Genomic DNA, 17,688 nt, shown 5'->3' with positions numbered 1-17,688 from the left:
TCTATTTATAGATCTATACAACACGTCAAATAAAGAAATAATTAAATTACAAAATAATGTATTATTGCCCTCATATATTTGGATATTCCTTCCTAAATCAGTTGTCTCACTATGGAAAGAAAATGGCGTGAGTCATGCCAAATTTTCCCACGAACCGCTATTCTTGGCCCTAGGATCAATACGGGAAGAGAGGCTGAGATTTAACACTCCCCCTCAAGCTGGGGAAGACAGATCTGTCATTCCCAGCTTAACAATCATTCTGAGAAAGGCAAAGTTATCCAATCCTTTGGTAAGGATGTTTGCAAGTTGATCTTTTAATGATACATGGTCGATACACACAAGTCCACTGTCTATTTTTTTTTATATAAAATGTCTATGCACTTCTATGTGCTTGGTCCTGTCATGCTAGACTGGATTGTGAGCTACGCTGATTTGTTGTCACAATGTAGTTTCATGAGTTTGTCCCAGTTGATCCTTAAGTGTTCTAGAATCATCTTGATCCATAGTAACTCACATATTCCTAAGGTCATGGCTCTATACTCTGCTTATGCACTAGATCTTGCCACCACATTTTGTTTCTTACTTCTCCATGTAACTAGGTTTCCTCCTAGGAATGTGCAGTATCCATAGGTAGATCTTTTGTCTACTGATGATCCTGCATAATCTACATCAGTGTACGCTTCTAGGGTTCTCTGTGGTTTCTTCTAAAGAGAATCCCTTTCCCTGGTTTTCCCGTAAGGTAGTGCAGTATTCTGTCTACCGCTTGCATATGAGCCTGTTTTGGATTCTGCATAAACTGGCTGACCATACTTACAATAAATGTTATATCTAGTCTAATGAGGGAAAGGTAGATCAATTTTCCTACAAGTCTTTGGTAAGCCCCTTTATCTACAACTAGATCTTCTTTAGCTTACCCCAGTTTAAGATTTAGTTCTACTGGTGTTGGTAGAAGTTTACAAGCCAATTTACATATTTCCTTCAAAAGATCTTTAATGCATTTTTGTTGTAAAATTAAGATTCCTTTGCTGGAGTGGGCTGCTTCAATTCCGAGAAAGTATTTTAGTCTACTAAATTCTTTGATATCAAATTATTTGGTAAGACTTTTCCTTAAACTAACTTTCTCCTCTTACTTATTCCCAGTCAAGATAATATCATCCACACACACTAATAATATTGTGACTCCCCTTGAGCCTGAATGTTTAAATAATAGTGTATGGTCCCCTTGACTCCGTCGATACCCAATAAGAAGCATGAATTTTGACAATCTTCCAAACCAGACCCTAGGTAATTGCTTTAGCCCAAATAAGACTTTTCTCAACCTGCACACCTTGTCGCCTCTAGATTTTTCCTTAAATCTTGGTGATATGTCCATAAATATCTCTTCCTCCAAGTCTCCATGTAGGAATGCATTTTTTACATCTAGTTGTTCCAAATGTTAGTTGCACTTAGCTGCTAGTGAGAGTGGGATCCTGACAGCGTTCATCTTGGCTACAGGTGTAAAGATTTCCTGGTAGTCAATGTCATATGTTTGAGTATACCCTTTCGCTACTAATCTTGCTTTGTTTTTTTTTTTTCAGTGTACTATCAGCTATGTACTTTACAGAGAACACACATTTGCATCTGATTGATTTTTTTCCTTTCAGAAGGATGATAATTTCCCACGTATTGTTCTTTTCTAGGGCCTGCATTTCATCATTCATGATATTTTTTTTAATTTTCATCAGATAAGACCTCAAAAATATTATTAGAAATATAAATATCTAGTATAACCAGGAAGTTTATGTGTGATGATGAAAAATTATTGAAGGAAATAGAGTTAGTTATGGGGTACAAAGGAGGTGGTGAATTTGTATTTACCTTAATTTCAGGAGATGGTTCATATTTTTGGATCTGCTTCGGAGCACATTTTGAACTTGTACGCCTGAAATATACATTCCCAAATCTACTGACAACTTTGTCTTCAGTTTCCTTATTTTTTATTTCAGGAGGATTGGTTTGAGGAGGTGGAGGAAGGTCAAGAGAGGCAAGCTCACTTTCCTCATCTTCCTCAATTTCAGTCTCTCCCTGAAGATGAGGTTTGATAAAATAGGAATTTTATTCATCAAAGGTAACATAAACAAAGATAAGGGTTTTTTTGTGGGGGGTGATAACACTTGTAACCTTTTTGGGTGGTTGAATATCCAACAAAGATGCATTTGAGTGCTCTTTGATTTAATTTTCCACTATTTTGTCTGTGAATATGAACATAGGCAGTGTCTTTAATTCTTCCAGGTAGTACAGTTCAGCTCTCTCCTTAAAGAGTCCAATCTTCTTCCCCGATCTCTAGTCCAGAAAAAAGCAATAAGCAAGGATAAATAGTATAGTCACTAGTAAGTTTCTGTATAGATATTAGGTTTGTGGATAATTGAGATATGTGGAGCACATTTTTTAGAGTGAGGGAGATAAGGGTATGTCTCATTGGCCTGCTACTGTGATAAGAGAACTATCACCAGTGATGATTTTCTTATTACTTGGGCAAGGAGTATAGTTGATGAAGTGGGTAGGGGAGTGTCATGTGATCTGTGGCTCCTGAGTCAAGATCCATAATCCTTTTAAATGATTTCTAGAGGCACTTAAACCAATGAAAATAGAAAATTTATCTAAAAGTGCAAGAAAGGAATATGCATTTGGTGTTTCAAGGGATATCAAGAGTTGTTTGGTTTATCAATATCTTCTTTATTGAGTTCTCTGAAGCTGGACAGTGTTTCTGGGTTAGGCTAACATGTTGTATTGTTGACATGTGATGTGCTCCTTTTTTCACTTCTTTGATTTCACTCTTTACTGGGGGCTTTCCATGTATTTTCCAGCACATCTTCTTTATATGTCTTGACTAATTACAATAGCTGCACCAAAGTGAGTCTCTATCTTCAAATTTTGAGAAGTCTTTACCTTTTTCATTACATAGTGCTTCTCTGTTCATCACCATTGTTGAACTTTTAACAACCTTTGATTCCAACATTACTTATTGTCGGCTTTCTTTAACGCGAATGAGAGAAATGGTTTCATTTAATGATGGTGTCTCGTCTTTGCCAAGGATTTGAACTCTTGATCAAATTTTGCATTTAGTCCTATAAGAAAATCATAAACTCTATCTTTTTCAATAAAGTTTTTTAGGATAGCAGCATCTTCTGGACATCTAGTCTCTATACATCTGTAGTGATCAAGTTCTTGCCATAGGTTTTGTAGAAGAGTGGCATACTCTGTCACGATCTTGCTTCCTTGTTTTGTGCTTCCTACTTTGATCAAAAAAGTTTGTTTGAAGGCGTTTCATATATCCTTTGTAATAGAAAGGAGCAAACCGAACATAAACCTATCGCTAATTTCTGAAGTCATGGAATTCCACAACCATGACATAATCATGGAGTCTGCTATATCCCATACCCAAAAATTAGGATCTCCTTCTTTTGATCCTCCTCCGAAGATGTTATGTAATTTCCCTTTCCCTTTTAAGTAGGTCTTCACAAATTGAAACCACTTTAGATAGTTCTTCTCATTTAAGCGATAGGAAGGTTGCATGCTTTGGAGGTCACCTCATCCTTGGTGCACCATAGGATCCCCAAATTGGTCAATACTCTAGGAAAAATTAATTTCTGACATTATGGTATCAAATGATAGTAATGAAGACTATATGTACGATCCTGGGTAGCAATGAAGGCTTCCCGAAAAAATTCCTCCTAATCTTTAGTTACAACAATAAAGGCCAATATTTTTTGTCCTCAAACTTCTTGATTTAATTACAGGGTAAATCGAACCGAAACAAGTCTTTAAAAGACTCGGATCAAGTAGCTAGGGCACGCAAAGGGGCTTCTTCCGCAAGGTTCCGCCCGCTCAAGTCACAAACAAAAGTCTCTGCCCCGGCTTTCGCTCGTCCTTCGACTTCGTCTTGCACGTAGTACTCGGCTCTTGTGGTTGGTTCTTCCAAACGGAACCAGATGTCCCGCGTGCGTGACTTCCAGGCGGCTAAAGTCTCCTGCGTGCATGCCAACAACGAGTGAGGCAGCCACGACTGGATTCTCCAGAGAATGTGTCAGTGGCATCTGGCAGCTCTGGTGGTGTTGGCACCGTGCAAGGTTAGGCTGTCTTTGCCTACCTGTCTCTCGTTCCCACCGAGTGAGTCGCTCGCGAGAATCTCGCGGCTTGTTTGCGTATGCATGGAGGGCCGACGATCGACGATCGTTCTTCCGCGGCAATGAAGGTTGTTTTCTCGGCTTATCGTGTCTCTGATACCATGTTGAAATCAGTAAGTTTGAGAGGGAAAAGCTTGTGTTTTTTTACAGAAATTCATCTCTATTTACAGATCTATACAGCACGTCAAATAAAAAAAATTAAATTACAAAATTAGGTATTATTGCCCTCACATATTCCTTCATAAATCAACTGTCTCACTAAGGAAGGAAAACGGCGTGAGTCAGGCGGGATTTTCCCACGGATCGCTATTCTTGGCGCTGGGATCAATACAGGAAGAGAAGAGAACAATACGGGAAGGGAGGCTGAGACTTAACAATAACTTATATATTCATCTAGAATATGAGGAACAATTGGCATCAACCAAGTGAATCATGACAACTGAGATACATGATATTTTCATCATCAACATATCAATTCCAACAATACATAGCAATGTATGATGACTCACAAGCATACTTGGGATATTGGAAAAAAGAAAAATACAGTCTAATCAAAAACAGTTTTATCTTGAAAACTGATTATCATTTCCAGATTTACCTGTCTAGAAAGAACACTGGTAGAACTTTGAAAAGTTAATATATCACTAACCCTAACAACAACAATAAATAACTTCTAAACTCACAAAGAGGAGATAAGAGGAAATTGAACATGAACACTTAGATTCACAAATTAATAAGAGAAACTTGGGTAAAGTGACCAGTGATACCAGGCGCCATGATAAGAATAATCTAAGTACTCAAAGCTTAAACTATTACCCGGAATGAACTTTGTTTGTTTTTTGAAGGGTCCTTGCTCCACATTTCACGATAGATTTCTGAATTCCTTGCATCACCTTTTCTTTGTTCCCCAAATACCACTTCCATATGATCAACACCATTTCTTTCCTTAGAAATTTTTGATGTATCAAGTAAAAAATCCAAGGCCTGAAAAGAATTGACTCAAAGGCTTCATACTTGGCATTCGGACATCAAATAAACATTCAAAATGAAAAAAAAAAATCATGGGAATTATAATTTAAAAAAGCATACCAATCCTTATCATTAGAAGACTTTTGATGTTAGTTTCAAGAACCCCTTCACAAATGGCACCACTAAAGATAGCATTTAGTAAATTATAACTTTCCTCGCATGGGAATAGAGTTAACTTACTCCTTTTGACTGGACAATGTGTTTCCTCCTATGCATCCGATTTTGATCATGGAAAGTTCAAATTGAAAACCAATGATATTGATCCTGATCTACATAATAAGAGAACTAGGAAGCCAATTATTAGTTCTTATTGATCAGTTTTGGTTTTCATATGTGCTATAATCAATTTCCTCTAACGTTTCATCTCTTGTGAAACAACTAAATAAATTTTGTTAATTGAACGGAGAAATTCATTTTTTAACAAACATGAAGGGGTGCAGGCAGGTTTGGTGTTTTGTATGATATTCCATTTAGAGTTTGCAAAACAAATAATATTCTTTGACTAATTATTCACACTTATTTTTAGTAGGTAAATTTTCATTCTGATTTGTGTATTTATTATAATTTATTAAATGACAATGTGCTGTAGGACTACACTGCGTGAAATACCTTGATAAGAATTTGCACGACTTATCGATTATTATAATAATGATTAGAACTATTAGCAAATAAAACGACAAAATAAAATGTAAGTGGTCACTTCCGTTTAGGCTAAGTTGCACAATAAGAGCTTTGAATCATCAAAATAACAAAGAAAATGAACGACGTGCAAAATATATTAGCTTTCAACGAAAATATCTAATCTAACAATAAGATTAGAAGCAAATAAAGTGCATTCAATCCCTACGTTTACTAAGCTCGGCAGAGTTCGGTGAACAAAATCTTCATGAATCTATCAAATCACAAGAACAAGTTAGACAATGAAAATATAAGAAAAAGGAGATGGGTAAACCCTTATCACGGTTGAGTTGCAATCCTCCACTGAACGGTGCCAAGTAGTTCTTCAATGGCTTCGGCAAAGGTGAAGGTGATGCGCTTTAGATATTCTTCGACAGTGCTATTGATCTCTGGGTTGACGTCAAAGAATGTTGATTGAGGAAGCCTCGATTGTTGTAGACAATGCCGGAATCTTGTTCGATCCATGCAAGAAGTCGCTGTTTTGACTTTGAGAAGTGTTGGACAGCGAGGAGAAACCTTTCCAATGGTGGTACGGTGAGAGGAGCCGGCGGGAATTGATGGACAACAAGCTGTTCTTCTAGGACAGCAGTTGGGGAAGTTTCTGATTGACAGAAAACCAAGAATAGGTGCAAAAATTTCTGGCAGCAGACTTGGAGAGCAGAAAACCCAAAGTCGGATGGGGTTTAGGATGGAGTTGTAGCAGAAAAACTTAACAAAGATGATTGGGGAGTTGGCGGGTAAGAGGGGTTTGGGTTTAAATATTTCCAAAGTGAGAAGAGTTGATTTAGTGGAAAGAAATAGGGTTAATTCCTCGTCGTATGCTTCGCACCGGGCTCCCTCCTACCGTGCTACAAGAGCGCGTATAGGTGGTTCTCCGGTCCGCTGCAAACGTCGAGAATGGGATTTTGGACCATCATACCTTTGCGTAGCAGTCGTCGGCGGTGTCGGTGTCGGGGTCGAGGACCGTCCCCACCACGCTACAAGAGCGTGTATAGGGCTTACCCGCCTCGTCGTATGCTTCGCACCGGGCTCCCTCCTACCATGCTACAAGAGCGCGTATAGGTGGTTCTCCGGTCCGCTGCAAACATCGAGGACGGGATTGGAGTTTGAAATTATACCTTGAAGTTTGGTGATAGCGGCTCGAGAATCGAGGCAAGAGAAGGGCATCTTCTATTCCACTTTCTAAAACTAAGTCTCTACCGTCAGCAACCACCTCCATTTTATCTGGCATCTTTATGGTGGCTCTTCTCTTCATTACTCCATTTGAGGCTGACAGAGATCTAGGAGATGCTCTTCTAATCTTAGAGCCCAAATGTTTGCATTCCTTTTTTGGGAACCATCTCTGGGACTCAGTAATGGCTTTCAGTTTATTCCATTCTTTTCTTTGAATGGTGCAAAAGTTAGAACATATGGAGTTGGAGAAGCACAATAGAATCCAAAGATAGAAATTGTTCAGGAAACGTTAGCCTCTAAGGATTTCCAGATTTCTCAGCACTCTTCATCCTCATCCTTGGACTTGTTCCTTCCTGATAAGAATTCATCAACAGAAGAATCCAGTGTTAGATGGTTGCCAGATCCATTAAAGAACCACATGAACTCAGAACACTTGTGCAGGCAAATACATCAGGCCTCCTCCTTAGTCTGCTCATCTCTGTAAACAAAACCAGTGAGAAGTTCCTGATCTCTTAATGCTTTTATCCCCAACAGCTAGCCCGTTTAGCAAACTTCAAACCAAAGCATCGTACAACAAGTTTTCCAGCAACGCTGGCGAGATGCTGAGAGAGGTTGGGAATGGTTTGAGAAAAGTGAAGTTTGAGAAGGTTCGAATAGGAATAGCGAGGAAATAGAGCAGCAAGCACAGGGAATGGTGCAGTTGTCACGAGATGGAGAGGGAAGGACATTGCTTGGCTGTTTGGCGTGGGTTGTAGTAGGAGTTCTCACGGTTTGAAGAAGGAGATTGCATAGATCTGTGAGGATTTGGAAGAAGAAACGGACATGGACTCTTTGCATAAGACGAAAACAGAGGGAGAAGTTGGAGTTTGTAGCTAGGTTGAAGATTTTATAGCAGCAAGGAGGGGTTTGGAGTAGGCAACGTCCGGTGAGGTGAAAACTGCTTGCAATGCTCGAACTGTAGCTGTGGAGGCAGAAGGTGGTTTGCCGGAGCGGGATGTTGGCATGGAGTTGGCCATAAAGCTTGGGGTTGGCAAGGTTTGAAGACTCTTTATCACATCACTGATGTGGTGTTCTGGCTGCTATGTGCGATCAAAGGCTTCAGGCTTTGAGCTCATGCCAATGAGAGGAGGAAGAGAGGCTGGACGTGTATGAGGGGGTTGGGTATAAAATAGACTTTCCAGCCCCTTTTTTATATTATTTTTTATTGGTTGACAAGACTTGGATGGCTGGGGCAGTAAGATTTGATCAGATTTTGGGTATGGGCTGCCGTTTGCAGTAAATAAGGGAGATGGACAGCTGGTTTGGCAGGTTTTTGAATAGGATTTGACCCAATAAATACAGGATTTGAGCAGCATATTTGGTAACTGTACAAGGATATGACAAAAGATTTGAGTAGATACTATTTTAATCTTTTTTTTTGTTTTCTTGTAGCAGTGATATGGAGGTCAACAAATAAATTTTAAATAACACTTTAAATAGAGCCGTCGATTTTACGACGCCTCCTGTGATAGATGCGCCAGATCTTCGTGCCGATGTCCGCATCAATATTGCTCATCGTTGGCCAATATTACAAGAAGACTAGGTCATATCTAGGTTTGACATATTTAATTATCATTGATCTATTATATAAACTAAAGGGCCTGTCGAAAAGGAAAATAACTTCTACAAATAAGGCTAGATGATCAAAAAGAGAAATTTATCATAGGGAATAAGAGATAATGATGTAGATCTAACGTTAATTTTATAGAATTGCAAATTAGCTAGCTATACTATATGAGGTCAAGCAATAAATTTATATTATCGATAGATAAGTTGAGCTTGATAGAAATGCTATTAAGATGAATATGTAACAAAATTAAGATGGATAAATAAGAAATGATTATAATAAATGGATGGTGATAGTTATTTAAGATAAGCTTGTGAACAGTAGATAATTAAAAAAAAGTGTTAGAGTAATGGTAACTTGAATGGATGTTGTGCAAAAAGATATTTATTGTATAATAGGTTAACAACTCTAATATCAATAAGTAGGACAAATGGTGAACATCTTTGAAGATGACGCCCAAATGATTGGGATGAGACTAAATGATGTGAAATTAGCTAAACCAAATATTATAAAAACTATGTGCTTAAAATGAAAATGTATCGTAGGAGTGTTGTGCTCATCATTGTCCAATATATTTACAAGTGATATTTAGGTGCAATAAAATTTAAGTACCTTTGAATCTATTTTATAGAAGAGTGAGAGTATAGATGAGAATATAAATTCTAGCTACAAGATTATGTGATTAAAATGAAAATGTGCTGTAGAGTATTATGTGATAAGAGAATATTGCTGAGACTTGAAGACAATTTTATAGGAACTGCGATTTTTTTATCTACATAGTTTCTATTTGAGCATATTTTATTGAATCTTTTATGAAATTATTGGCTCGCCAATTGGAGCATCAAGTAGATGAAGTTCCAATATGATGGTAAGATTTAATAAATGAATAATATTAAATAAATGATGTTAGTACTCTATTTAAGATAGGACAATGGAAATTTAGATTTAGTTGATTTAGGATATATTAATGAACAGGTAGAATTCCACCTATAAAATGGGTATAGAAAATTATAGTTGAAGGTTTAGAAAGGAAAATAGCTAGACGGAATCTAATTTGGATAGAGGATGCCACCAACATTATGTGTTGCCTATTACATGACATGTTTTTCCTCAATGTAGTGCATGGTGAATTTTGTGTCAACATAATGCCTTCATGTAAATTCATGCTGTTTACTTAACTCAAGTAGAATGTAGCAAATTATGAGACATTTGGATAACGATTACAGGCTGGTGTTGATGCATTAAAGAAAGCAAGTATGTTTTTTTTTGGATGATGATGTTAGGCTGCATCCTGGGACAATCGGGGCCCTGACAGCAGAAATGGAGAAAAATCCAGAGGTCTTGTTTCTGCATTTTTTTGCTCTTCATTATGGCTTAATAAGTCTTTCATTATGAGCTGATATTGCCCTTTTTTTCTCTCTAAGTGTTTTAGCTAGCATTTTCTAACCCGTGTCATTTTCGTTGTAGTGGGTGCAGATTTTATTCATTCAAACGGATCTCACTTCTCATTCTGGAAGCTTGGGAAGTTTATTGCATTTATGAATATCATATGGTACTTCATACCCAAAAAAATTCAAATTTTTTTCCTTCAGTATAGTTTTTTCTCTTTCCATGTTTCCATTTAAGTAATATCTTGTTTTTTCAGCTATAATGATTCCTTCACCCGCAGTATTTTTCAAAAAATTTGATCAAACAGTAGGTGGTTTGACCAAGTATATTCTCTATTTTAGTTGGAGTACATCAAGGAGCAGCTTTAAGCCCATATGTTTTTGCTTAGTTATGGATGTTTTACTAGATATTTGCAAGAGGATGTACCTTGGTGCATGCTTTTTGCTGATGATGTTCTTCTTGTTGATAAGACCAGAGGGGGAGTTGATGAAAATATTTGAATTATGGAGGTTAAGCTAGGGTTTAAAGGTTTTTGTTTGAGTAGATAAAAAACCGAATACATGGTGTGTAATTTTAGTAGTAAAATCTAGTGGTGGATTTGTAATATTGGGTGTTCAAGTCATTAAAAAGAGTACACATTTTAGATATCTCAGTTCTTTTTGTTCAAAGTGTTGGTGAAATAGATGTGATATAATTAATAGAAATTTAAGTTGGATGATTGTAGTTGAGGAATGCATTGGGCCTGTTGTGTGATAGAAAAGTACCCTTCAAATTTATGTAAATTTTTATTAGATGGTGGTGAGACTTGCAATGCTTTATGACGTAGAATGTTGGCCATCAAAAGAGAAAGCATAAAAGTAAGTTAAGTGTTGCTGAGATGAGGATGCTCAGGTGGATGAGTGGTTTTGAACTTAGAGACAGAATGCGAATGAATATATATATATATATACATGAAAATGGTTAGAGTAGCTTTAGTGACAAATAAGATTGAGATAGTTGATGTCACGACCCGACCCGAGACGGATCCGCCCGCACCGGGCCGCCGACCAGCTTAACGAACAGACAGACCAGGATCTGGCTTTGGAATTTGCTTCGGAGCTGATTCTTCCAAATATTTTCAACTCAAAAACAGACAAACACAGAGCTATTATGAAACATCAAATGCAGCGGAACAAATCATCTAATTTTTCTTTTCCTCAAAAACAATCATCTACAAATACAGTACATGGCTGAAGAGAAAAACAAAGAAGAAAAGCCATGACTGTACAAAAAAATCAAAAAGTACAAATACCTATAAACTGATCTGATCAAACTCTGAACTCTAGTCCAAGACTCCTTCCCTTTCCCAGAGCCTGAAAAACACACGCAGAAAAACAAGGGTGAGCTCAACAAGCTCAGCAAAGCAACAAACCTCCAATCAAAACTTCCAGAATCCAAAAACCAAACCCTTCAAACAAAATCCGTACAGGAAACCAGAACAGAATCAGACAGATATCAAAATCGTGCAGATCAGAACGAAACAGATCAAAATCAGAACAGATACGGACATATATCAAATCAGAACAGATACGGACAGATCAACAGAACTGTACGGAAACAGAAGTCATATCAAATCAGATATCAGATAGTATTGTAATTAATAGCTAAATTCCCTGACACTGACAGAATCTCTACGGATTCCGGCCCCTTATGCCTCCCTTTGTGCTCACGGCACCAGAACAGATGTGCTTATAGCACCAGAACAGATTTCATCGGATCCGTAACGAACCAGATATCAGATTTCAGATTGAGCTCATTTCAGAATTTCCCAAACACTAACTGAATCTCTTAGGATCCAGGCCCCTTATCACTCCCTTATATAGCATATACAGATAAGCATATCAATTCAGAAGAAATCCGGACGAATTCAGAAATCAGACAAAAAATTGGGCAGCACAACGGCTGTATACAGAATTTACACAATTTTTTCTGAAAATCACAGAATACCAAATTCGCACAGAATAATAGATAACAACATTCAGAACATTTATTCTATTACACAAACATTTAATCTTCATCACAGAAAAATACAGGCGAATAAAACACCGCGAATCAAATCCGGACAAAAATCTCCAGAAAATAACCAAAATGTGCGCACTCGGCACGTCAACAGCATACGGAAACTTATGCGGTAAAAACTGAACCAGTCGGAAAATACGGACGTAATTAGTTAACAAAAACGAAATCCGGACAGAAAGTCGTTCAAATTGCACCGTTCTGAAAATTGAGAAAGGCGGAATGTGCCTTACCTTGCGTACAACACTTTACTGAACTGTCACGACGAACGAAAACGGCCCGTCGTCGCCCGAAAATCAACTTTTCCACAAATCTTCCTCGAGCTTTCTCTCCTCGGCTGATTTTAGATATTTATTTTTGATTTTCTCTCTCTTCAAAATGACCTGATTTCAGCTTTAAATACTCAGATCGTCCTGGCACTCGCAAGATCGTCCTGGACGATCAGACCAATTCACATCGTTTTGGGACGATTTCGCAAGGACGATTCAGGACGATAATTAATTTTTCAAAAACCCCTTGCTCTCTGATTTGTGCCATCCACTGATCGTCCTGGGACGATGCTCGATCGTCCTGGGCGATCAGACCAAAAACCATCATCCTGGCCGATTTCCTGGACGATCCTCAGGAGATAATTAATTCTAAAAAGTCCTGCTCTTTGTCTTTTGCACTGAACTGAACGGCCTGGGACGATGCCCCCTATCGGCCTGGCCGATCCGGGAGAAAATCACCTGGAGCAATTTGGGCAATTTCTAGAGCAAATTTCAACTGATCGTTCCCAGGACGATCCTAGATCGTCCTTGACGATCCTGGAGCAGAAACAGAAACTTCACAATCTCCCCAATTCGAAAAATATCGTCCTCGACATTGTCCAATCCAAACAGCGTCAGAATAAGTACGGATACGTCTGTCTCACTATCAGACTCCTTCTCCAAGTAGCTTCCCGTGCAGTACGATGCTTCCACTGGACTTTAACCATCAGAATCTGTTTACTTCGTAGCTTCGGACGTCGTACGCCCAAATCAACTCTGGCTCTTCTTTGTATGCCAGTTCTCCTGAATCTCAACATCGTCAGCTGACAACTTCTTCCCAGAGTCAGATACCCACTTCCTCAAAGTGGATACGTGAAACACGTTATGCACGTCAGGCATCGAATCAGGAAAGAACAGTCGGTAGCAGATTTTCCAATCCTTTTCAGAATTTCAAAAGGTCCAACATACCTTTGGACTAAGCTTGCTCACCTGGCCAAATCTGCTCACACCCTTCATCGGGCGACTTTGACATACACAAAGTCACCAACTTGAAACTCAACAAACCTGTGCTTCTGATTGTAATATTTCTGCTGTCGATCCTGAGCCGCTTTTCAATCTTTCTTTAATCAAGCTGATCTTCTTAACAGTTTCTTCAAGGAAAGTGGCAACCCAGTTTCCTTCTATCTCCGACCTCAGTCAGAGTCAAAGGAGTACGACACTTCCTGCCATACAGAGCCTCGTACGTGCCATACCGATGCTAGACTGAAAACTGTTGTTATAGGCAAACTCAATCAGAGGAATGTGATCTTCCCAGCTTCCTTCAAAATCCAAAACACAAAGCCTCAAAGATCTTCCAGTACCTGAATGGTCCTCTCAGACTGTCCGTCGGTCTGAGGATGAAAGGCTGTACTGAAATGCAGTTTCGTACCCAAGCCTTGCTGAATGCCCTTCCAAGTCTTGAAGTAAATCGTCCATCTCGATCAGATACGATCACTTTAGGCACCACCGTGCAATCTGACTATTCCTTCACATATATCTGTGCCAAGCGATCCACCGGATCGGTCTGCCTGATCGGAAGAAAATGGGCAGACTTCGTCAGTCGATCTACAACCACCCAAATGGCGTCGTGTCCTTGTCTAGATCAAGGAAAAACCCATCGCAAAGTCCATCGTTACCTCCTCCCACTTCCACTCAGGGATAGGCAACGACTGCAACAGTCCACCTGGTCGCTGATGCTCTGCCTTCACCAACTGATAGGCTTCGCATCTCGACACAAACTCTGCCACATCCTTCTTCATCCCAGGCCACCAGAACAAAAGCTTCATGTCTGCATACATCTTACCACTGCCTGGATGAATAGTGTAGCCTGAATGATGAGATTCGTACAGAATCTCCTGCCTCAAATCTCCAAACACAGGAATCCACAACCTGTTCTTGCAGTAAATAGCACCAGAATCAGAAATTCGAAGTTCAGGAGTCTTACCAGATCCAATCTGAGCAATCAACTTCGAATAATCAGAATCTGACTTCTGGGCTTCCTGAATCCTTGCTTCCAAAGAAGACTGAATACTCATCTGAGCCAAATCCAAACACTAGAGGAAATCACCTCCAACTGCAATCGCTCCATGTCTCGAATCAGGAAATCATCAAAAGTAAGCTGCAAACCTGATAATCCAGAAGACTTTCTGCTCAGAGCGTCCGCTACCACATTAGCCTTCCCAGGCTGATACTGAATGGTCAAATCATAGTCCTTGATCAACTCGAGCCATCTTCTCTGTCTCAGATTCAGATCTTTCTGAGTGAAAATGTACTTCAGGCTCTTATGATCAGTAAAAATCTCACATCTGACGCCATACAGGTAATGACGCCAAATCTTCAAAGCAAACACAACAGCAGCTAACTCCAAATCATGCGTCGGGTAATTCTTCTCATGTGGTTTCAACTGTCTAGAAGCATAGCAATTACCCTTCCATGCTGCATCAAACACACTCCAAACCTTTCAGTGAAAGCATCACTGAACACCTGAAATCCTTCCGTACCTGACGGAAGTGCTAACACTGGAGCTGAAGTAAACAGTCCTTCAATCTCTGAAAACCAGCTTCACACTCTGGTGTGTCCAAATAAAGTACTGCCCTTCTGCATCAGTCTCGTCAAAGGCGTCGAAATCTGTGAAAATCCCTTCAACAAATTTTCCTGTAATATCCGGCCATGCCCAAGAAACTACGTACCTCAAATACCGTGTCGGCCTCGAGCCAATCAGCCAACCGCCAATCTTCGTTAGGGATCAAACATAAATGCCTTTCCTCCACTCCACCACATGCCCCCAGAACATGAAATGGCTCTTCAGCCAGAATTCACACTTGGAGAACTTGACATACAGTTGATTGCGCTCAAAGTCTCCAAACTTAAATGCTCAAGTGTCTGGCAAATGATCATATCCTCCAGAAAGCAGAAACCAGAAATATCGTCATAGAGACAATCACGAACTGATCAGAAAACTCCCTGAACACATCGGTTCATCAGATCCACCAAAAGTAGCAGGCGCGTGTAGTTACCAAAGGCATACAAAGAATTCTAGTGCCCCGTACGAGTACTGAAAGCTGTCTTCACCACATCCGCCTTCCTTCACCTTCACCTGACGTAGTAACTCGGAATCTCAAATCAATCTTCAAAAAATACCGAAAGATCCGGAAAGTTTGTAAACAAGTCATCTATCCGAGGCAAAGGATACTTGTTATTGATTGTGACTTTTGTTCAATTCTCTGTAGTCAACACACAATACCGGAGTGTCCCGTCCTTCTTCTTTCACAACAGTACAGGTGCTTCCTCAGGTGAGAAACACTAGGACGGACAAAGCCTTTATCAACCAACTCCCTGAAAGCTGGAACTTTCAACTCAGAAAGTTCTTTCGGTGCCATCCTGTACGGAGCTTTTTGAATATCGGAGCGGTACCCCAGCTGAATATCAATACAGAGAACTCCACATCTCTATCTGGAGGTAAAATCCAACAACTCCTCTGGAAAAACGTTCCGCAAAATCCGTACCACAGGGAATCTCAGAAACAGAAACCAACCTCCAGGTTCATGTCCCGCACCGAGCCAAAAATACTGGACATCCCTTCTTCTACGATTCTGCTCACCTCCAACATAGAAATTCAGAAGAGAACACCCCGTAATCCCTGAAATACACATCGCTCTCCAGCCATAAAAGCACAACTCACTTGCTTCTTCAGAGCAGTAATCTGAGCCTCGTACAGAACTCAGCCAATCCATGCCCAAATCACGTCATACGAAGAAATCGGTAACAGAATCAGACTTGATTTTCCTTCTTTGTCAGAAATTCTCAATCTCAACAAAAACAAAACTTAACGGGCAATCAGATTACTTCCAAGCCGGCAAAATCACAAGGAAAGAGGGAAAACCGGCAACAAAATCGAGTCCAGATGCCAAGGCATCAAAATAACGCCGGACAAAAAACGAGTGACCTGGCTCCAGAATCAAACAAAATCGACAGGGCTGATCAGGAAATGTAAAATCGTACCTGTCACAAACATCTGGTCAGCCGTCTTTGAAGCCTCCTTTGCTGACTCAAACTGTAAACTCGTGGCTTGAACTGGAGCGTGGAGCTGAAGCACAGAACTATTGGGCTCTCTCTGAACTAGCATAGGTGGTCCTCCGTCGGTGCAGAAATAGAGTCCACCACCTCTACCAGTAAATCCCTCAGGGCGTGGAGGAACAGTCCTCGTCTTCCTGCTGAACTGGCAGGTCTGACAAAAGGAAGGGGAGCCGGAGGGCCCTCAGATCGCGAAACTCGAACGCCGATCAAATCCAGTCTGTGGACACTCTGCAATCCGAGTGTCCTGGCTTTGACCACATCGGAAGCCACAAACCAGCCATCCTGTAGGCACGGCCCAGTGTCGCCGTCCACAACTCTGGCAACACCGGTGCCATACTAACAGATCCAGAACTCGTTCGTACTGGTATCAGTTTACCAGACGACCCTCCACTCCTCCTGGAGTCACCAGATCCAGAACCAGGTAGCAAATCTCCTCTTCACAGAGGAACTCACATACCGGGAAGCCTCACCTCCAAACCCTCTTCTTACTCGCAGTCCACCGCTGCCTGAGTTAAGCCTCAGGTCATTCTAATCAGAACAGCTGCTCCACAATGCCTCAGAAAAATAGTGATACGGGAACGGCTAATCAGGGGCCTGCTCAGAGTATCTCGTAATCCCCTCAAAAATCTGTAGCACCTCTCAGCAGAAGGTATAACCAGCTGCGGAGCATACCTGGCTAATGCAGTAAACTCAGCCTCGTACCTGCATCAACCGTCTTGCTCCCCTGAACAAGCCTCAGAAAACTCTCCTGATCTTGCTGTCGTGCAGAAGGCGGGAACGAAACCAGTCTCGGAAACACCTCAAGTGGAACTCTTTCCCAGGTAATCTAAGAGTCAATCTGCCCTGAAACTTGCCTTCCTACTGGCCCAACCCACCAATGCTAGCCTCACCATCCAACATAAAATACTGCCAAAGGTTTAACCTTCCTGTCTAACGGACACTGCATGCGTCGAAGGTCTTCTCTATCCTCCTCAACCACTCCTCAGCTGCTCTGGGCTCACACGCGCCCTCCAAACCTCGGAGGTTTCAACCTTCAGAACATATGGAGATATTTATCAATAATCATCAAGACTGACGGTCAGAACTCTGCTCTGAGTCTCGCTCATCATCTGAGCCAACAAGTGTTCGCAAACTGTAGACAGGTTGTATCAGCACCGGCCACTGGGCGTACTGTTTCATTGGTGCTGCCATGGACTGGCACTCTGCCCATCAGTCATGTCTGGGTCTG

At 40.4% G+C, this 17,688-nt stretch overlaps 1 protein-coding gene across 1 annotated transcript in view; it reads right to left on the bottom strand.

The window, feature by feature from the left end:
- Nucleotides 1–17,688, bottom strand: part of LOC110102294 (SMR domain-containing protein At5g58720) — a 60,616-nt gene that overhangs the window by 29,931 nt on the left and 12,997 nt on the right. The window contains exon 3 of the mRNA XM_020830571.2: nucleotides 4,983–5,150. Coding sequence (XP_020686230.1) covers nucleotides 4,983–5,150 — 168 coding nt within the window. The remainder of the gene's footprint in view (nucleotides 1–4,982; nucleotides 5,151–17,688) is intronic.

Source organism: Dendrobium catenatum, unplaced genomic scaffold (assembly GCF_001605985.2).
Source record: "Dendrobium catenatum unplaced genomic scaffold, ASM160598v2 fragScaff_scaffold_130, whole genome shotgun sequence".
Taxonomy (NCBI): domain Eukaryota; kingdom Viridiplantae; phylum Streptophyta; class Magnoliopsida; order Asparagales; family Orchidaceae; genus Dendrobium; species Dendrobium catenatum.
The sequence above is the reverse complement of the archived record's forward strand: the minus strand, read 5'-3'. Positions and strand labels throughout refer to the sequence as shown.